The 22,583-nt window shown below is 38.1% G+C and overlaps 2 protein-coding genes across 2 annotated transcripts; one reads left to right on the top strand and one right to left on the bottom strand.

Annotated features, from left to right (window-relative positions):
- The first annotated feature begins 14,659 nt into the window (after nucleotides 1-14,659).
- On the top strand, nucleotides 14,660-17,506 carry nfkbib (nuclear factor of kappa light polypeptide gene enhancer in B-cells inhibitor, beta). The gene is made up of 6 exons (XM_056747393.1): nucleotides 14,660-15,464; nucleotides 15,552-15,669; nucleotides 15,750-15,954; nucleotides 16,111-16,199; nucleotides 16,718-16,960; nucleotides 17,046-17,506. The coding sequence occupies exons 1-6, from the start codon at nucleotides 14,989-14,991 to the stop codon at nucleotides 17,088-17,090; spliced, it is 1,176 nt and encodes a 391-aa protein (XP_056603371.1). The 5' UTR covers nucleotides 14,660-14,988; the 3' UTR covers nucleotides 17,091-17,506.
- A 1,099-nt stretch (nucleotides 17,507-18,605) lies between these two features.
- Nucleotides 18,606-22,332, bottom strand: ftr84 (finTRIM family, member 84). The gene is made up of 8 exons (XM_056746549.1): nucleotides 21,743-22,332; nucleotides 21,297-21,392; nucleotides 20,803-20,928; nucleotides 20,284-20,391; nucleotides 19,978-20,134; nucleotides 19,691-19,744; nucleotides 19,548-19,601; nucleotides 18,606-19,422 (listed from the first exon to the last, which is right to left on the bottom strand). The coding sequence occupies exons 1-8, from the start codon at nucleotides 22,304-22,306 to the stop codon at nucleotides 18,878-18,880; spliced, it is 1,704 nt and encodes a 567-aa protein (XP_056602527.1). The 5' UTR covers nucleotides 22,307-22,332; the 3' UTR covers nucleotides 18,606-18,877.
- Between the last annotated feature and the right edge of the window lie 251 nt (nucleotides 22,333-22,583).

A 22,583-nucleotide genomic window follows, 5' to 3' on the forward strand; every position in this document is an offset into this window, starting at 1 on the left:
TAATGAAAAACAGAAATACCCCGGTACACAAGGTGGCGCTGCGCAACTTCATGGTTCTTACACTTGCTTGTCACACAGAAGAATAATTAATCTTACTTCGTCTTCGTCAATGTGTGCTCGGCAAGAACGTTTTGTGCTCGAGTGCCACCAACCCTGCATTCCAACTGGGATATATCGCTGTCCGAAGGGCCCTTTGGAGTATAAACAATCATGGCCGCCATACTGAAGGGTCATTCCAAACCAAAGTGCTCATAACTGGCCAATTCAAAGGGCCCTTCAGAATGAAGGATTTCGAAGGGTACAACTGATGGTCACTTTGGGCTTCCATGATTCTTTGCGTGGTGTGTCACACATGTTAAAATAAATGTCTAAATTATAAATCGATTTGGCTGGTTAAACATGAAACCATCAACACACTCTCTTTTTTCTCACTTTTTACACATATAGAAAAAGGTCCTCCATTCAAATTATGCAAAGTTTAGTTTTCTTTTATATTTGTTTTTTCCTTCTAGTTATTATATTTTCGAGCTAGATTCTGGCTAGGGGTCCATAAACGTGTAATGGTTGACAAGCTAACACTCATGCAAATCTTTTTGCAGTTTTAGATTTCTATTAAGAGATTCTATTAAACAAACACCCCCCTGTAAACTGTGACGCTGAAACTGGTCAAATAATAAGGTAATCTGTACTTGGAACAGACAATATTTGTACATCAAAATGCATGAAAAGTATTTCCTGTGAAATCTCCTCTTCCAAACACAGTGGATATTCAATAAAAAAATAAAAAAATGGGTTTGACATTCAGATATTACTTCAGTTTGTGTTACGTCTTAAGTATAAAATCTTCTACAAATCTCCATTGCTCTTTATAAGACCTTCGCCGTCATGAACACTTGTTAACAGTGACATCAGTTCACAGTTCATTTATTATACGCTGATCCAAGTCTCTGCTAGGCAATGTGCGCTGTGTTGGGGAACATTTGAGATTTCAGTAGAAGAAACATCTATTATTTAGACTACAACAGTGATACTGCAATCTCAGCCGCCTGTACACACCAAATGACTCAGCATTAAAAATGAACCCATACAGAGAGAGAAAGAAAGAGGAAAGGAGTTTTTCTGTATATGTAAAAGTGGGACAAGGAGATATATGACGCAACAGATCTGACTGCTGAACAAGTAGAAATAAAAATTGTGTAATCAAAACATGGACCCACATGACCTTTGATCCTGTTGACTTTAGGCACAAAAAATTGACTTTGGTCCAACAATGATGGAGTAAAATAATAGAAGGCATAAGAACTGGAATACGAGGAAATGTCATAAGTGTTAAAATAATCAAAATACAAAAACACATGTATGTAAAACAAACTGAAAATCATCAATCACAAGCGTTACTATACTGATCCTCCCTTATAATGTATCATTAATAAAGTATCATCATCCTATTCTCAATAGATGTTATCTAAGTGAGGACAGTAATGAGAGACAGTTCGGGCAGTTGATAGATTTAGAGGACAGAAAGAGACCAGGGAATGAGAGACAGAAAGAGAGAGAGAGGGGGCATTAAGTGGATTAAAATACAATGACGGAAATAGACAGTACAAAATTACAGCACAACAGTGGCACCTGTGACTGATCATAGACCTTGTATGTAAATACAATGAGGGATTATTAAGTTTGTCTTGAACTGTAATGGAATTGAGGTCAAAATCAATTCATGAAAAGGTCAATGCACTAAAGCAAAATGTAGAATCAATATAATGAAATCAACTGGTATATTAATACTCAGAAGTAGTCCACACATGCTAACAGAATGTACTATTTCCCACATTTAGATACAAAATCCCTTTAAAGGAACAAATGCTAAAGATCAAAAATAATTTCTGTCTAAATGATCTAAGGAGAGGAGATAACTTGTCGCACAACAGAGCATTAGAGGAGAGCAGAGAGAGAGAGAGAGAGTGAGAAAGAGAAAGAAAGAAAGAGAGAGAGAGAGAGAGAGAGAGAGAGAGAGTGAAAGAGAAAGAAAGAAAGAAAGAAAGAGAGATCATAAGGAATCACATCAGAAGAGGAAAGCAGACCTCACAGCTCACAGCTAATCTGGTATGCTTCAACTCCCAGACAAAACGCAGTCATGCATACACGCGCAAGTACATGACACACTGTCGCTTCAGGTTAATATAGTTTGTGAATTAAAGTAAATTCCTTTTTCATCTTACCATTTGTTAGACAGAATGTTGGACATTCACTGACATTATGTGATGGTTTCTCTTTAAACTGTTTAAATGTTGGGAATTTTTTTAGAAAATCTAAAAGGTCCTATCTTTTCGAATTCTACCCCGGCTAAATTTACATAAACCCTGCCCCCTGGAACACGCATAGGGTATCGGCAGGACATCTCAACACACACTCTAGGCACAAAATACTGGCTCAGATTTACCAATCAGAGCGTTTCGGACAGAGGGACTTTATTGAACCAGGAACTCAACAGCGTGTTTTCAGAGAACCGAGATGATGGTGTAAAACACAGGTGAAATGACACAGAACCCCTTTAAGGTAATATAAAAGGTCAATTAGTCAACAATTTAACTAATGGGGTCTTAATAACAACAATAAATATTAACATATTTATCCATAGGAAGAAAGCCATTTAAGCTGTCCTCGTTTTCGTGGAGTAAAGTCCAGATTTCTACCTAAAATTAACTTCTGGACTCGACAAAATATTTGTCACTGAACAACAAACATTATTCGTCTTAAATATGAAGTTAATGTTATAGACAGCATTATATTTTCTTTTTTTTTCATTGCAGTACATATCAACACAATACTAATTTAATGTTTTGATAAAAATGTTAAGCAAACGTTTGTGTTGCTGGAAATGCATTGCTACAATTAATGTTTTGCAAAATAGAACCATGCAATTCCCAGGCAACTAGATTTGCTTAATAGGACAAGGTGTTATATTTCAGCACAGTTTAATTGCCCAATAGGACATTTCCCACGCCTTATGCATGACAAGGGGAGCAGTCAAGAATATGAATAGAGGAAAGGAGGTCTAAGTTTCACTGGATTCGTTGGGTAGGCGTCCTCTGTGTTTGGGGGATATATGATTATATAAATACATAGCATATTTATACTTACCTTTCCTTGCTATTATCATAGGGACATCTCATGAGTTGTGTGTCTGATCCCATTTTCATCACATTCATTATCCTGGGTGAAAGATGCCTTTTGGTGATGTGCTGCTGATAATGCCCTTTGTATGGTTTCCATCAATGCGACATATCCTCAGTTGTGCACCTCAGCCGCATTGGGTGTTTCGGCCCTTTAACACAAGACACAAGATTCTTTCTTTCAAATGCTTTGTTACTGGCCTCTTCATAAGGTAAAGTCAACTCAACTATGATGACTGTCCTACTGGAGCTGGATCATAGAACCATGTCTGGCTGCAGGTTGGTCTCTGCGATAGAAAGTCTGTGGTTTAAATCAACTCGCATTTCCCAATCCCTGGCTCTACTTGGGGATAAAGGCTTGGCCTGCGTTTTCCCGAATAAAGGATTGCCTTTTTAGCGGGTTAGCCTTGGTGTTTTGGGGGATGGCATTTGCTGCCACTCTCTTGGTCTCTACTGCTGCATCTCCCCTGTGTCAAGCTCTTCTTTCAACCCACAAGAATATGTCTTAGGCTTGCTGGAGCTGCACATAGGTGGAATGCTGGATCCTGTCCACACCAAACATGCAGATTGGTTGGTGAGGGCAGCACATCATATGTAGCTCTTATGAGAAAACCTTGGCTGTTTGTTTCTCCACAGTGATTTTGCCCCGTTCAATGCCTTCCCACCTCATCGAGCAGCCTTGCTGGGCTTGAGAGACCGCTCTAGCGTATATACTTGCTTTCTCTTGACGCCAAACCTCCCTCCCTTCCAGGCGACACTGTTCCCTTGGTGTAGCTTTTTGCCATGTGGTTGTGGTTGATGCCTAACCAAGTCCCCCTCTTCCATTTTGACCTTGTCCCAAGATTTCTCTATGTTTGAGGGCTGCCTTCGCATCTGCTTCTGCTGTTGTTGTGTTCCATTTGCTCCCTATCGCTGGTATTGGAGAAGCATCTCTTACACAGGGATCACAGGATTCTTTGAGCGTCATCCCCAACCTTGTTATGGTGCATTTATATTCCTCCACAAGACTTGAAATGGGAAGAGATAGAGCTCCATTACTGTACAGCACTATGTTGCTAACTGTAATTTTACAGGTTTGCAGCCGTTATTCATCAAACAGTTGTGCTGTAATTCCACAGTAAAGTACTGGTAGGGATTTACCGTAATTGTACAGTTTAATTACAGTTTTCTGTTTTATGGCTGTACTGTAATTTCACAGTAATGGCAATGTTATTTAATATTTACTCTATTGCTCGGATAGCAAATACATACCTTATTTCTTCCAGAGATGTATAATAATATATTGAATAATTGGAAAAAAACACAGACACCAAGCTAATGCAAGTATTGTGTTTGAATGATCCTGACAATAAAATGTACTCAAATGCAGCAAAAATAAATACAATGTCAAAAGAGGTGCCAAAAAACAATCTAACATTAAGACAACAGAAAAAGAACAACAAAAATCAATAATACAACAGAAACATAAAAATACAATGGAAAATATGCAACAAATAATGTAAAACAATAAACTAAAAGCAACACATACTGTAAATAGTTACACAATACAAAAAACATAGCAACAATAAACTGAGCACTAAATTAATATATTAAGGATTAAATTAAAACAATGTAAAATATTTAGTGCATAAAAAATATGATAACAGAAACCAATAAACAAACTGAAAAAAAAAACAAGAGAAATTAAAGACAGAAAGTATGTTTTCAGAGGTGCAAATATAAATTAGTCAAATAAGTTACAAACAACACTGTAGAAGTTGAAAACAATTAGATGAAACCCAGGTTTATGAACTTTTTTTGACCCTAGCTCTGAAGGGCTTCTTACTGCCTCTAGAATAAAAGCATACAAATACAGAGTTAAGCATGTGATTAAATAAAATGCATAGTATAAGGGACATTTCACACTATAATAGTTTAAGAGTTTTACATTTAATACATGAAAAAATTGTTTGTAGATTTAAGGGTTCCAAGCTCTTAATGTAAGCGCTTACCAATCACAACAAAATTGGGAATCCTATTTTCCCATGTCCAGCTCTCCAGTTCACAGTTTGGCCTGGGTTTTTTATTGCCAGCTTCATTCACCAGACTGTGTCTTCACATTCACTCCACCAAATAATCCAAGATCAAGTATCTTGAATGTTTGAAAACAGTATAAACCAAATTACTAGAACATGTTTTTGGAACTAATACTGATATAAGGCAAATTACAGTACATACAAGACCAATTAGAAACATATCATTTTCAAATTGTTACATATTCAGTTGACATTGTACAAAAGTACAATGACCTGTCAGAAAAATGTTAAAGAATGAAATAATATACAGTCTTATTTTGTTTTCCTTTTTGGTGGCCTCAAGGAGTCTGTCTTTGACTGGAGATGAGTCTGCTGTTCCACAAGATGTGCTACTGACGTGTTCTTTTTTTTTCATTTTACTTGGTCAAAAATCATAACACACACAAAGCTTAAATGTATTAAACAAACATCATTCTTTACCCAGACTGCAAGCACAACATCCACTTATTCAGTGCCAACAAAGCTGATAATGTTTTCTACAAACAAAACTCCATCATGGATAAACTTTGAAAAAAAATGATTGCATATGAACAAAAAAGCCAATCGAGTAGGTAGCAAAACCTGTTAGTTAAGATTCAAATAAAAGTTTAAACTTACCAAACTGTATTGAAGATCAATGAAAAGGATGCTTCCGCGGTAGAATTTGAACTACGGACTTCTGGTTCTTCTAGTGAGAGGAAGCATTCTGGGAAATAAAGTCCTTTTTATAGGCCGCATTTAACGCTGTATTCGCAAATTTACTACAACTTCCAAGATGCATGGCAAACTACATCATCGTATCTGCAAAGACATCAGGCTTGCCCGATTTCATGAAGCACTGCGAATACTGGATCAGTGATTAAAAAGCAGGCGAAGCAGTTGACACTCAATGCTCAAACTATACCATTCAGTCACAAAAAACAAAAATACAAATAATATAAAAAATATATATAACATCGTTTTTAATGATATAAAAGGTTTATATAATATAACATCACATAAATATGTCCCGTCCTAAAATTAGCTGTTGTATTCCTCATTTGATTTCAATTGTTTTTGATGTGCCTGCTAAGGGTTTTCATAATAGTATCATATTATTAGATTTTATTATTGGCAGTGTTTTTTGCTTTTAACTTTGTGGCTAACCAAAACTGACCAAAATTTTAACTGAACTACGTCCATTTAAGGCAAGCCTAACTAAAACCAGGATAGCTTATTGCTGACCAGACAAAAAACGACCACAATTCTGTTTCACACAAAGACTGTGAAAAAAACATAAAAAAAAATGCCAGAATTAAGACGAGCTGTGGCGTGATCTCGATTACCGCGCTGTTTTGAAAAAGTGGGATATGATAAAAATCCCCACCCCCACATGCTGCTTTTCACCGCGTAAGATTGTTTTTTTTTCAGGCGCCAACGGCTGTACAGTTAAATGCTCCAAATGTACACAAAGGGATTAATCTATGGGCCTTGGTCTGTTAACCTACAGGATTAAACTGTGTATTGTAATAACAGTATTTTACTGTTGGAATATAAACGTTTTTTAACAGCAATTTTTTACAGTGTACTCATCAATCTCTCAAGGTTCTTGGCGTGAGACATTGTGAGCTCATACATTGAAGTTGGCCACATCAGGCGTGGAAACAAACCAAATTGGAAGCACCAGAGTTTCAGATTCCCAGGAAGATCTGTATTATTGATTTTCTTGAGTCCACTGGCTTTCTCTTGCCTGGGTTGATCCACCTGTTCGGCGTCTTTAAGGTCTGCGGTGTTCCACCGTCCAAGGGTTTTGATTGGCTTTTCCGTGACCGTTGGTAGTTGCTCGCCCTTTATACAGAACCTGTCGTTAGTAAGCCGGCCCTTGACAGTAGATATGCTGCAGGGTTTGCTGGGTTTGACCTCCAAAGATAAATTCTTTATAATCAGAAGATTATCTGCATTTGACCTGCATGTTCTAAAAATCCCAATATTCTAAATTTGAGAGAATTTTATATTGTACATTTAGAATACATTTAGGGTCTCTGTCTTTTTCATGTATCACCGTGACGTTTTCCCTATATCCTTTTTACGAAGTGCACAACTTCTTTGAGTGAAAGTACACATATTACTGGTCAAATATTACTCCAAGGGCCATTGGAGGGAATCTGGCCAGGAAACTTTACATAAGTGTAGCGGGGACGTTAACGCGCACACACACTTCCTTAACCCTGGCTATGTGATCTCGAAATTTCGAATGAACAGTTTCCATTTTCTCTGTCATGTAGCTCAAGGTGTATTTGATGTTTATTTACTTTTTAGCCATTATGCTAATAAATTTCATAATGTCTTCTTTGATCTTTGATTTATCGTAGCGCTCGTTCTAAGCAATGCATCACACATAGTTGAACCCACAGACGATTACAACACCACACCTTAACATGTGCCTTTTTCGTCTTTTATTGTTCTTCTTGCCATTTTAGAGTGCTTTCAGCTGTATAGTAGCGCCGACACTTACATTAGTTTAGCGGGGAAGATCCCAGAATTGCCAGATTTGCGTAAAGAAAACCCACTACATAGAAACGACACTACTTTTGGACCTTTTAATAAATATAGTGGAGTAAAAAGTATGATATTTGTCTTTCGAATGTTTACTGTAAAAAATTAAGGTAACAGTATTACACAAAATATTTTTAAGTACTTTAAATCATATTCTTTACGCAATATTCAACAAATAAATCAAGTGAAACTACTTAATTTATTCACGTCACATGATAAACTTATAAAAAAAAGGGTTAGCTGAGAGTTGACTCAGTACTGACATAAGCAGCATTACTGTTCACTGTGTATGAGCTCTCCCACAACATAAGCACAAGAACCACTCTTCTGAACATTGGTAACCATAAAACTCAGAAATACAAACAGAATATCTTCTAAATCTTAAAGACAACTGAACAATAAACACTATAGAGTCCTTCATTTCATTCTAAAGCACATAAAATAGCACTTTTCACAAAAATGACTCTCCTAATGCTGTCGCATCCTAATACTGGGAACTCTAAATTCACTGCTCAGTTAGGGAAATTAATTTAAATTATTCATGTAGTTCCACCACAAAATAATTAAGTAAAGATCCTCTATACAACTTTAAATGGGTTGAACATGACAAAATTAAGTTGAATACACTCTATCATTTGTGCATTTAGAATTCCGAGATATTTATATAATTTTAAAGAGTAAGTAGCATATGATTTTTAAGGTCCTTGGTTTATGGAGTGTCTAACAACAAGTTTATGCACATAGAAGGTGTAAAAACACTATTATGTCGTAATAATAGGTAATTATTCTTACCTTACTTTTTGACTGACTCTCAAATGATTCTTTCCGTGATTCATCCGTCTAATCCACTCATAGCCTAGTGTCATGCGATTGGTCAGGTGGTGTAGTCTGCTGTGATTGGTCAAACGCGTTTGTAATAAGCAAGGTGGGCCGAGAGAGAGTGATGATAATGAGTGTCAGCTGTGTTGCACGGGTATCACGTCTCTTTGGTGGAGATCGGAAGCATAAAAGGACGAGCGACTGGAGTGTACAACAAAGAGGACCAGGCCTAGATTCTATTATAAGGTTTATTTCTGTGTGGTTGGCAGTCCTCATTTTACTTTTGTTTTGTGGTTTGTTTATTTTTTATTAAAAGTTGTTGAACGTTCGCCAGTTCCCGCCTCCTTACCGTTCCTTGAATTTGTTACAGCGTTCATCATGTTTCGCAAATGGAATGCCTACCATCATTGGTGGATTACGGTTTACTGGTTATATATTATATACAGTGTATACATAGAGATGGCGGGGATTTCATTTTACCAGTTTGAGCCCTAGTCTGAAGAAGAAACATCCGAAGACAATAGTAGATAATAGATAGACGATAATAGATTGCACACTTAAAATAGCCAGGTACATAGGTAGATAAACAAACTGTTATACCCCAGAAATAACGGTACACGTTAACGTTAGCGTTATATGCATTAGCTAAACACAGATATAAAGTACACAAAAATGTCTTGAAGTTCAGACAAAAATAAATAGTCACACTTACACGTTGTGATTCGGTGGAGCTAACAGGTCCAAATAAGGTTGGTATTAATACCTTTGGTATTAAATAAGACGCACAACGTAGAACACAGGTTTTAGAAGGCACACGCATCACAAACAAGCGACAGTGTTTTGGGGGAGGCGTGAATGAAATTTTCGTGGCAGTCCCACCAAAACGTAGGTGGGGACTATGTCTAGTGACGTAGATATGCGGCGGTTAGAGACACGTCTCGTTTGCGTGATTCAGAGTCGACTCCCTTTTTTACAAGCCAATAACTTTGTTATTTATTCACATTTAGACTTACAACTTGGTAGACTGCTTACTTTCAAACTGTAAATGTAATTCAAAATGTAATTTTCATGATCTACTGCTTCTTACTCTTTAACTTAAATAAAACAAATGAACACAAGTGTATTATGTAAAGTTTACTCAATTTTTTTCATGAAATCTACTAAAACACAGAATCCTTTTTTACACAAGTAGGCTACTCAGAAAACAGAATACTCAAGTAAAGTACAGATAGGCTAATCAAACGTGCACTTATTTACAGTACGTTACTCAGCTAAATTTACTTTGTTACTGTCCACCTCTGAAGTAGTATCAGAACTACTAAAGACAGGATTGGAGTATCAGCCTTGTATACAGTTTAAATTGATGTTATTAAACAAGACACCCGAACCTTGGATGTACATGAGAAAAATGTGAATGATGAATAGAGGGTAACACCGAGAAAATGAGTTTGAGAGGGATCATAGAGATTAAAGAAATGATAGTTGGAATGATGATCAATGTGACCTGAATCTTCAGACATACACTAATTAACATCACACTTTGCCAAACACAAGCCTGCAAATGTTAATTTGGCTTTATTGTTTATGCATGTGTATGTCATTCCATTTCCTGACATTGCACTCTGTATTACTCTGAATTTCACAATTGCTCAAATAAATCTACAAACCTTAATATTCCCTTCTTTCTCATTCCCCTGCAGAGCATCTTCACTGTTCAACGCTAAATTTATGAATCAATGGCGCAGAATAACCTCCACACGCACAGGCCATTCAGATGCCCTTTTGGCACGTATGACTGCACACAAACGCAAACAGAGATTGACCCTTAAGGTCACCTCAAGGACTCATGTGGAGAGTTGCTAACATGTGACAGTGCTTTTGTGAGCTGTGATTGGCTAGTTTGTTAAAGACTGGAGCACTAGTAGACGTACTAGTAGACGTTGGTGTGTTGCTCATCATCGGGCTCGGTTATGTCACCTCTGAATTCAGATGACCTTCGTTAATAATAACACAGAATCATAGAGATTACTCCAAATTTAGGTTAAAGGGTACATAAAGGTTAGCTTAAAGGTGCTGTGTTTAATGTTTGGAAGGATCTATTGACAAAAACTATATGTAAAGCAATACACTTTACATAACTGTAATACATAACTAATGTCTTCAGAGGTGTATTAATACCCTTCAGCATGAAGCGTAATGGTTTTATTATCTTAGAATGAGCAATTTTGATCTACATACAGCGCGGGGTCCCCTTACATGAAATTCTCCATGTTATTTCTACAGTAGCCCTAAACAGACAAATTGTTCTATGGAGCGCATTTCATAAATACGTTATCTCCTTCGGCAAAGAAGCGAAAACATGACAACATCTTAGCCCTGTCTTAGTCCTGGGAGGGATGGAGGGAGCCATTGGTTGCAATTCGCAACCTCACCTCTAGATGCCACAAAATTTCATCCACTAGACCTTTAAAGATTCGGGCTCCTAGGTTTGTTCATAAACGTCCTAGTTTTTGAACAGGCCTTCAAAGCACCATAATTTGTGTTTGTGTTGCATTATATAAATACACCTCAACACCTGTAAAGAAATCAGATTCTAAAAAAAAGACTTTCGAAACAAAATGTTTGGTTTATAATGCGAAATGTTAATTGCTCTGTCATTTGCAAGGTGCATTGCATAATTGTCTGCTAAATTAATAAATGTAAATATAATCTCACTAAATATCAATACATTTACATGTACATTACATTTATTCATTTAGCAGATGCTTTTATCCAAAGCGACTTACAGATGGGACAAACAATGGAAACAATTGGGACAACTTAAGGACAACAAAAAGCATTAGCAATCAAAGAAACTGGTCTCATAACAGTATACAGAGGCAAGTTGGACGTTTTTCTTTATGAAAGAGTAGAAAAGAAATAGAAGTCAGAACTGATCAGTCAGGTGGTGACGGAAGAGATGCGTTTTCAGACGATTCTTAAAGATGTCTACAAAATCTGCAGATCTTGTTGTAGCTGAACCATTTAATAACTAAATATAGTTGGTTGTAGATGTAACTGGATGTAACTGGTTGTTGAGATGGATGTAATATTATACTTTTGTTCAAAGTAATAACTAAAAACTTTAACTAAAGCCGTTTATTTTATCCCAATTACAAGCAACATAGAGCATATTTATTGTCATTAACCTTTGTTATATAATAAATAAAATGATAATAAATATCATTTTATATCTGATAATAAAATGTGCTATTCGTTTTGGTTAAACAAATGATAGTAAAAAAGAAAAATCTATAATATGGGTGAAGTGTGAGTATTTACCTTGAATACATATAAATGTCTGAGGTTAAAAATAAAAGTATTTTTTAGGTACTAAATTAATTAATTTATTTTACTAAAACTTTCAAAAATTAAATGAGCTATATCCTACCAAACTGAACACTTAACAAAAACTTGTGATGACCAAAAAAGTATTCTGAATTACCTGTACACACCAGGATCTATGAGAAAAGATGGCTGTCTGTAGCCTGTAAAGGTGTTAATCACAGCAGAATTATGGGGTTTGGTTTGGAGCAGTGCATTTAGAGCTCGCTGCAGTATTGAGACAAAATTTCTGGGGGCTGAGCTGGTTTCCCTCTCCTCAACATTCACAACTGAACCCACTGTTTGAAGTCCACAAGCTATTTTTATGCTGCAAAACCAACAAAATGCCTATTTCTTGCAAATACTCTTAAAAAACACAGACCCCAGGCATTAATTATAATTCCCTTATCACACGATTAGGCGAGTATTTTTCGTGAGTATGACTTATAAATAAATAATGAAAAACTGAATATAGAGCATAGTGAAGAGTTCCGCAGTGCAGCTTTACGGTTAATATATTACTGAGAGTGGTACTGATATTAGGAGACTGTTTATAGTCAGGCTGTAAAGGGAGTGTGTGCTTATGTGTGCGCGTGTGTGTCTTGAGGAATGACCAGAGAAAAGTGCAGTGGCAGCAGAACTCAGCTGCTGCAGCTCAGCACTGCCCCCCACTCTCCGTCAAATCCCAACCCCACCCCGAGAGAGGGATTCTCCTTCAGCTCCATTCATCCATTATAAAAAATCAGAATGCTTGTCCTGAGCAAATTTGAACAGTGCAGAATAATACCTGCACCAATCTCACTGTCATTCTCTCCTGCAGTACATTCATAGCATACACAAAAACCAAACAGACTTTCTGACATTTTTCAGTTTTTAATTTCCACATACCTGAATATGAATGGAGGCAGGCTACGAGCAAAAGATTGTACACACTGCTGCTGTACAATGTGACTGTGTAACACACACCTAGTATTCGTATGAACACATATAATTGTGGATTTTCATTTACATATGGATGTTGATGTATGCTTGTCTCAGGAAAATCCTGCATGCAGCCCCATACTGAGATCAATAGGTGGTCTTTGTAAGGCTGCATAAATTAAGTGTAGCACTGTTCTTTTTTTCCCTGATCGCGCTTGACAGAAGCTGCAAACATCCATCACAGTGCAGACCACAGCACAGAGAACAGAGCAAAGCACAGCTCACCGTAGAGCACAAAGAGGAGACAGCTCAGAGATCGCAGGCAATGAGCAATTGACTGAGCATTGAAAACGCAGAGATGCAAAGAGACGTCGGAATACAGGAGGGCAGAATTTCGTTATCTCTTACTCTCCCCCCTTGAAGGAGATTGATGGGCATACGAGTGGGTTTCTTTTCTTTTTTGCTGAAAAAACTGCAATGCAGATACACAGAGAAAGAGAGCCAAACATGTTATTAAATAGCAGGAAATCACCTAATATCACTTAGTAACAAAGCCAGCACCACAGATTCATCACATGCCTGTGAAGACATGATTGTTTTCTGCCACTGTGAGTTTTTGTCACATTATTTCTCATGGAAAAAAGTTTGAATTTTTATAATTGCATTAAAACATTTTTTAAGGTTTAAGTGTCAGCTGGTCCCCACAAAGTTGGCGAACACATATCACCATCATGTGTCTAATGACTCAAGTCACTAATTTGGTTTAGCAGCAGTGCTGTGTCACTCTGAATCATCCCTGCCTTTCATCATCCCATTTATGACTTATGATTAAGACATGCTAACAGAACACAGAAAATATTGTGTCCTTGCCTTTAACCATTTAATTATGTTTAAGAACGTATACTTTCTAAGAAAATGTATTTACAACATCTGAGCTTTGTTTCTTAAGTTATAGTTCACCCCAAAAAAAATTTATTCTGTCATCATTTTCTCACCCTCTTGTCTTTTCAATTCTTAATGATTTCCCCTCTTCTGCAGTTTATAAAAAGAAGATATTTCGAAGAAAGTTGATGACAGAACAGCACTGCACCACATTAACTTCTAGAGTATATGGACACAAACCCAATGCAAGGAAACGGGGGCCAGTTAACAACATCCTTCAAAATATCTTCTTTGGTGTTCTGCAGAAGAACTATAAAGGTTTGAGATGACGAGAGGGTGAGTAAATGAAGACAAAATTAAAATGTTTGGGTGAACTACAACTTTGGAAAGTTTCTCACGATCCAATAATTTCACATAATAAATAACGTTCAACGCGTGTTTAGACCTTAATTTAAACAGAATTTGTAATTGAATTATACGTAATGTAGTTATATAAACAGAAGACAATGACATCATCCCCTCATTGATGAGGATTAATGCATTATTTTACCAGAAAGAACCGCACAAATAAGAAATTACAACATACACCGCCACCTAGTGTCTGATGTGATTAATCGGTCAAAATAAAGACTTTCTTAAAAAGTTAGCCAAATAAGACGTAGAAAATGGTTTCAAAACGGATTCACTCTCAAACTGCAAATTAAATTAAATTAAATTTCACTACCAAAGGCAACTTGGTTTCTACACCTTGTTTGTAATGACAGCTTACTCTTCAAATCCTCTAAAGTACCCCAGCAAAGCCCTAATGGGAAGTAGTTCCTCCCCAAAACGATCAACTAATGTAAATATATATTTAATGTATACGTACGGCGCATGCGCGTCCTCTGAGATTTACGCATGCGCGTGCAATCAGGCGTCCGGTTGCAAAAGCGGGTTTGGGAATTCCCCAGGAAAACACCTACGCGGCCGCACGGCCTTTTCTGGGCAAACTGGGCATCGGCAAGTCGCTCACACGCACGGTGAGCAATTTGTAGTTTTATAATGCCCCGGACATGGAGGGAATCTGAGGCTTTTGCAACAGCGCTCGCCGCTGTTGGGGAATTCGTCCAGAAGACGCTCCAGGTGTTTCCCTAAAACAACAACGCTGTCAGACTGAACCCGTTGTAAAGAGCGCAGTTGTGTGTTTGGAAAGGCAACTTCTCGCGTTACAGCTGACGCATTCAGAACAGTTGGTTCTCATGGAGATGGACGGGACGCAAGATGAGTCGCTGGGACAGAATGCGCGGCCTGGACCGAGCTACATGATGGACAAACGGGAATCGGTGGACGCTCTCCTGGAAGACTTGTGTGATAGCGGGCTAGACTCCTTTGGCGCAGTCGGACTCGGGTTTGAGGCTAACGTTGCCTACATCGAGGCCGAAGCGAGATGGGCATCTGAACGCTCTGTGCTGGGCGAACCATCCCCAGACGAGTCGGTAAACAAGAGCACTATGGACTGTGTGTCAATCGGCGGCGGAGAGAGACTGGATTCTGCTATTGGGGACTCGATAAATGAGGATGCGGTGGTGGGGTGTCTTTCCGACGGGATTGGTACCATGATCCTGAGCGAGCCCGCGGGCACAGAAGTGCTGTCGGGATCAAAGCCCGAAGTCGATCGGCCGCGGAGAGAAGAGATTCTCAATATGATGACATATCTCTCGGAAGATGGTGACTCGTAAGTATAATGAGTTGTTTTGTTCATCTCCTGCTGCATCTCATGTCCTGGACTGATGTTAAATAATTGTTGCTCTTTTCTTCTCAGGGTGCTCCATTTGGCCCTGATTCATGGACACTGGGACATTGTTAATAACATGCTCGAAGAAATTTCATTGAACAGTAACTGGATTCCTTACCTGGATATCCAAAATGACCTGGGACAGGTAAATGGTACACATACATGTGTATTTGTGTGTCCTTTGTCCTTAGCTTTGACCTTACTCTGGTAAATTTCTTTGCTCAGACCGCTCTACATTTAGCAGTCATCGTAGATAAGAGTGAGTATGTTCGGGCACTGTTGTGTAATGGGGCTAATGCGGAGCTTCAGGACAGAGAGGGTAACACTACTTTACACCTGGCTGTAAGAGAGCATCGGAAAGAGTGTGTGAGAGAGTTGACCAGCTGTTCCAGGACCCGTCCAGAGTACCTGAACATCACCAATTATAAAGGTACAAACTTAGGAAAATGTGTTTGTATCCGTCACATGGCATGCAATATACACTGTTAGTGTGGCTACTCAAAACTTGGTTTTGCAGTTCATGTGTCATCTCCTTCTGTACTCTATGTACATGGGTCCTGCTCATTTGTTTGTTCTTTTTTTAAAGGTATGAGTGCACTCCACAGGGCTGTACAGAAGGGCAATTGTAGCATCATCAAAATGCTGCTGGATGCAGGAGCAGATGCAAATCAGCAGGTGAGAGGGCGTTTAGTGTAAAACTTGAAAAAATGTTTTAGAACAATAACGTAAGTTCCTTTACTAAGGTGCAGGGAGGACCTATAACACAAATAGGTGTCTTTAATGGTTGGTGGATGAACTTGTTGGTATGTTATGTGACAATGTTACAGAATTTAGTGTAAACTAAACTATTAAGCACATATTTAAACTTTGCCTTAAAGTAGCAGTTCACCCAAAAACGAAAACTCTCTTATCATTTACTCAGCCTCAAGTGGTTCCAAACCTGTTTAAATTTCTTTGTTGTGATGAACACAGAGAATGGTATTTGGAAGAACGATTGCAACCAAACAGTTCTTGGCCACCATTGACTTCCATACTAAGACTTATTTCTTTGAAAATGTCTTTGTTCTGTTGAAAAAATGAAGATTTCTGGGGCAAACATTTCTTGGCACTTTTGACTACCGTTACATTTTTTCCTACCATGGTGGTTTGTTCCAGAACAAAAACGTAAGCGTTTTCTGCTTTCCATTTTGTAGGATCTGGGGTCAGGTCGGTCTCCATTGCACTTGGCTGTGGAAGGTCAACGTTCAGCAGTAGTGGGGTTGTTAGTGAGTGCCGGTTCAGTGGTGAATCAGCGCTCTTATTCAGGTCACACCCCTCTGTATATTTCCCTCTACAGACCAAGCAAAGAGGTACAGGCCATACTTAGTAATAGTGGGGCCACATATACACAGGAGGATGAGGATGAGGAAGAGGAGGAGAACATAGAGAGTGATGAGGTTAGAGATACACAGCCCGCTTTCACTAATACTGGATGTGTAAAAGGTTGTTTCTATGCTCACTGTTTCTTTTTATCTCTCACAGGAGCTGTTTGATGATGTCGTCATTAATGGGCAGCGTCTTATGTAGCTCTAAAAGGAGCACACTACTCTGCTGTTAGACACTTTCAACTACAGCTGACAGATTTTGGTGTCTTGTGTATGTGGTGTTGGAGTACTTTGTATGTGTCTGAGCATGTGTCATTTGTTTTTTAAGGGTACAGTATATCAGTATGCTGGTTTGTTTTCAGTGTAATGGAGTTCTTTTATTTAGGAAAACCTCATCTTGTGGTGTAACAAAAACAGACTCCCTGTGTACCAAAACACCTGGTATGACACCTAATACCATGTGAATGCATGCCAGACCATAGATTTGTGTGATGACACACCAGATGTCAGTGGTTCTCTTTATTTTTAAAACTAAATTATTAGTGGGATCTAGCAGTGGAAATTCTGAAGAGAAACAAACGCTTTTAATAAACAGATTCCCTTATTATTTCTGCAACAGCTACGTGTTGTGCTTTTTTGTGTGGCTTGTCACTGCTTCGATGGTGACGAACGTAGTTGTTCATTGTTTGTACAGTGGTTGTTTATTTCATCTCAATTTTTTCTAGGGCTTAAGGGTGATCGTAGGATAGAAAGAGAGATAAGACAGAAGGTTTAACAGTAGGCAAGACATAAGTGAAAGGTAAAATTTAAATATTACATTTAATAATGCATAAAATTGAAGGCATTCACTTTAATCCCCATGCTATAGTTCTTACTGAGGGAATTTAATTTCACAACACGCCATCTTAAACTCACAGCTCTGGACTAAATGCACAGAAATAGGTGTGTACATGCTAGATTGTGTCCTGCGCTTACAGTTTTCGTTTGTTAAAGTTAGGAATTACCACCATCCCTGGGGAGGTATAATGGTTGTGGACACTTACAGTCACCTGTCTCACCCTAACCCAAAGTCAAATATTTTGTTTAGTTGGGTTTAAGAATAGAGGGTATGACAATGATTGGTGCCTTCTGTTGGTGATAGGTTGGAAACTCATCTGCTCGTCTTAAAAATAGTGCAGCTCTTGAGGGCTCCTGAGCCACTTGCACTTGTCCTCTGTGAGTTGACTGTGTACTGATAACAGAAATATTGTAGCCCTGTTTTAAATGATAAGGTTAAGGGTTATTCGGCTATTATGAAAACAACTTTGATCTTGAGTTGCAGGTTTGAATGCAAGAAAGTTTTATAGGTTGCTTTGTGGAGTTGTTGAATTTGAATGTTTCTGATCATTGTGCCAAGGAATGCAGATTGATGGACCTTTAATCTGTGCATACTTCTTGTCATCTGCTTTGTTTGTGGTGATTCATAATGTGGCTGAAAATCTCTTAGAAATCATTTAAATGGACAATAAATGGATAAATTAAAAAGATGAGGTTTCGTGTTTTTCTTGTCCTGTTAACAAGACACTATTCTGAATTAATTAGCTCGGGTTGTGGTGTTTTTATTTGACATTCTCATGCTTTAGATTTTATTTATAAGAATATTTAATGCATAAGACTATTACTGTATATAGGTTTGTTATATTATATTTTATAATCAGGCAAAGTAAACCAATATGTATACAAGAAATGTATATTTTTATTTATGGTTTTTAATGACAAGTCAAGAGAGACAGAACATAAACAGATAAGGCTGAAGAGGGTCAGCACATGATCCAGACTAAAATTTTATACCCACTGAGTTAATAGTTCTCTGTGATGTGAAAGTCACTTACATTCATTATTTATACAAAGTTTTAATCATATAGGGTTCTATACACAACAGTGTGGATAATTCAAATTTGGTAACAGTAGACTAGAAGAGTTCAGGTTCAAATATCAATTTAAGTTTCCTTAGTAGTATGTTCGTTGGTTTTTTTCTAACACACACAGAGTTACAGATGACCCAACGCCAAACCCAGCATACAGTGGCTCTGAAAACTTTGCCTGGAATCTGTGGATGAGCTCTATCGTATCAGACACGCCATAAAAAGATACAGAACCTCCGGCATAATCCAGGTAAATGCCAATGCGCGAGGCACGCACCGTACCTGGCAAATCCTTTTCCATTTTATTGTGCCATGCAGAGTATCCAGAGTCTGAGCACAGGAGGCTCCAGGATTTATCGTTGTATCCCAGAAGGCTGTTTGAGTTCTTACCTTTGCGGCTGATGCTCTTGTAGGCAACGGCAATAGAAAATTCTCCATTCCACTCTGCCTCCCAGTAATGCCGCAGTCCACTGAGGGGTTCCTTGCACAAAATCTGGCAAAACCCATCAAAGCGCTCAGGGTGATCTGGGTAGTATTGGGATGTTCGCTTACGGATTACCCGACGGTTCCCGTCTGACAGCACTAGCTCTTTATAGGCTGTGTTGGGGTCAAATGTCAGTTTATAAGAATCTGTGAAACAATTTTGGAGGTAAGAGGCTCTTTCAGCATATATATAAAACAAGATGGGCAAATGTTTTCACCTGGAAGGTGAGGAGATGGGTTATATTTATAAAAAAATTTTAGTTAAGACTCACATCTGAGAAAATCCAATCTGGTTTTAGGCTCTTGAAAGTCAACTCTTACTGCAGCTGAAAATTTTTTAAAAGTCAGAAGTTTTTTAAATCATACTTTATTTTTACATTAAAATATCTTTTTAAACCTTAGCAGGTCCTCTCACCATTAATACGTCCTCCAGACCGTGGAATCAGCACATAGATGGATGTATCACTTACTGTTTTGAATATTATGCAAATACATTAGTAAACATTTATTTGTGTGAGAGCCTACATCAGTTATTTTGTATCCATAATGTAATATATGTCAAGTTATATCTTCTTAATGTTACATTATTTACATGTCTGTGCAATGAACCAAACTAAAATTACATTACATTATTAAATAAAACTAAATTAATTAAAATCTTCATTTAATCAAGATTTGTCGTTAAAGGTAGCCTTTAGTTACCTCGTTTGGAAATGTTTCCCAGCTCTTTTTTGCAGATGTCATCCAAGTGTTCTTTCATGTCCGAGACGGTCTTGGTTATTTCGCTGAAGGAAAACTCTGGGTTTACGAGGACCTTAGGCACCATGGGCTCTAGTGCAATAGACAGCGTGGGAAAATTCTACAAAAATTAACATAAACAACACCAAAGAATCTTTACTTACAATCATTTTCCATCAGATTTCATTATCAATTCTGTAATTCTTACTATACGAGCAGCACAACCAGACTTTTTATATTTATTATTAGACTTTTATTTACAGTCTGTACCTGTAGAAAGTGGATGTTGTCCTCTGTTTCAAGTATCTGACGTAGGTCACCGTCTCTCTTCTGAAGTTCAATGATCTCTTGTTCATGTCTCTCTATGTAGCTCTGAGCCTGTTGGTACATAAAAGCTACAGTTGATACACCAGAGGTGGGGGGAAGGCAACCCTAGCATCTCTATTATACAGTAAGCTTGCATACTTCATCACCCAAATAAAATATCAATCATACAGATTGTCATCCGGTCAAATGACAAAAATGACCGAACTGAATGATTAAATGATAAATAGTTGTAATACATTTACATGATGACAAGGAGCTGGTGTTATATTATCTAATTCAGGGGTGAGGAACCCTGGTTCTGGAGGGTTACTGTCCTGCAGAATTTAGCTCCAAGCATCAAGTGTGTGTTGTAGCTAGTTGGAGCTAAATGATGCAGGATAGTGGCTTCCAAGAACAAGATTCCCCGCCCAAGATCGAATTAATTCACAACTGAATTCACACCTGAATCTAATGTGTACACACCTGAGACATAGATGCTTGTAGGTTAGCCTGTATGAGCTGGATTATCTCTGCATGCCATCGCTCCACTGCCTGTAACATCTCACTGAAGATTTTATCACTGTCAGTCCGGGCTCGTTGTGCATTACCCTACAGTAAAAAAAGAGAGAAATCAACAATTGGTGACTTCCTTCGTTTTTTTTATGATACACAGATACTGTATGATTGTCATATGTTTCATAGATAGCCATGAAAGTATATTTTTTTGCATAATTAACCAAATTGTTTATTAGACAAAACTGTACTAGACTACAAAGATCGCACTGATATAATGTCTTTCGTCAGCTACTTTATTTGGTTATGTTGAATTACTATGAATTTGTATCACCACCATGAGACGGCAAAGCTAGAGAGTTACATACAGTACGTACACCAACCCATATGAGTTACCAACATGGAAGTTTTCCAAATGAAGTTTAGGATATTTCCCCTCTAGTGCTTCTTAAGTTGTGACTGACCTTGAGAACATCCACATTGTGTCTGAGTTCCTGCAGTTCTTTCAGTCGATCCTGAATAATGCGCTGAACTTCTGTTTGGGTCACCACCAAGACTTTCTGTACCACACACAACAATTTTAGCCTAATGATCCAATTTATTCTAGTTTTCTCAAATAATTAAAACATTTCTGTTATTTGAAATCAAATCTTAATGTTAATTTTTGATTTTTTTTTCGAAAATGCTAAATGTTTCCTAAGCAATGAAACAAAAGGTGAGAAATATATAGGCTACCTGTAGGCCTACAGTATACTGAAAACAAACAAAAACCGGTAATGGTAGCTTAAGATTTTTATACATAGGCTATATTATTTTAAAATGTATATTAAAAAAGTGGAAAAAACGGCTCTACTCATTATATATTGTTTAAATGACTGCCCAATCGAGCATTTTGTGCTCACCAACTCACCTGTTTCTCTGTGCGTTCATCGTCTGCGCTTACAATGTTGTGGCTGCGGTGTTCTCGTACGGTACACAGTACACAGATGCACATCTGATCCGAGCGGCAGAACAGCTCTAACCCTTTCTCATGCTGTGGGCAGATCTTCCGATCCAGGTGTCCTGTCTCGTCCACCAGTTTGTGCCGTTTAAAAGTGGCCGATTCATAGTGTGGTTTTATGTGCGTCTCGCAGTAATAGGCCAGACACATCAGGCACGACTTTACCGCTCTGTTGCGCCGACCCGTGCAGAAATCACACAGCGCGTCTCGTTTGTACGGGAACGTGTTGAGCTCGGGTAAGGATGGGCGAGGCTCCCGATTGCCAACGTTAGGTACATTACGCCTCAAAGTGGGCCGAGGAGTGAAGGTCGCCTGGCACTGCGGACAGCTGTAGACACCCACGTGGTCGGAATGGTCCCAATAGATCTTAATGCAGTCCAGGCAAAAGGTGTCTCCACAAGGGATGGTGACAGGGTCTCGCTGGACTTCTGCACACAGGGGGCAAGTGTAGTCTATGAAGTCAGATTCTGCCATTTTCCAAAAGATGTGAGAAGAGCGAGTGCTTTGAGAGTGCAACTGGGGAGGGAACACAAACAGCAGTATTTATAGATTTGGAGGATAGGGGCATATTTGTGCACTACTGTCTACAAATGTCAAAGCAAGAACTTGGGAGATGTGTTGGATCTGTGTTTACTTGAACTGTTCTATAGTAACAGAATTACTAATTATTAAATATTTTTAATAATTTAAACTCACAAACAATCTCTGATTTCCTCTTCTGATGGGATTCCTTCTGATTTCCGTTTCTTTT

This window comes from Triplophysa dalaica, chromosome 4 (genome assembly GCF_015846415.1).
Source record: "Triplophysa dalaica isolate WHDGS20190420 chromosome 4, ASM1584641v1, whole genome shotgun sequence".
NCBI lineage: Eukaryota > Metazoa > Chordata > Actinopteri > Cypriniformes > Nemacheilidae > Triplophysa > Triplophysa dalaica.

Excerpts from the sequence above, each read along its gene's own strand:
- nfkbib (XM_056747393.1), top strand. The coding sequence starts at position 14,989 with ATGGAGATGGACGGGACGCAAGATGAGTCGCTGGGACAGAATGCGCGG. Across the intron at positions 15,670-15,749 it reads TCCAAAATGACCTGGGACAG|ACCGCTCTACATTTAGCAGT; the intron begins GTAAATGGTACA and ends TTCTTTGCTCAG. Across the intron at positions 16,200-16,717 it reads GAGCAGATGCAAATCAGCAG|GATCTGGGGTCAGGTCGGTC; the intron begins GTGAGAGGGCGT and ends TCCATTTTGTAG.
- ftr84 (XM_056746549.1), bottom strand. The coding sequence starts at position 22,306 with ATGGCAGAATCTGACTTCATAGACTACACTTGCCCCCTGTGTGCAGAA. Across the intron at positions 19,602-19,690 it reads GTCTGGAGGACGTATTAATG|CTGCAGTAAGAGTTGACTTT; the intron begins GTGAGAGGACCT and ends AAAAATTTTCAG. Across the intron at positions 19,423-19,547 it reads CAGATTGGATTTTCTCAGAT|ATTCTTATAAACTGACATTT; the intron begins GTGAGTCTTAAC and ends ATTGTTTCACAG.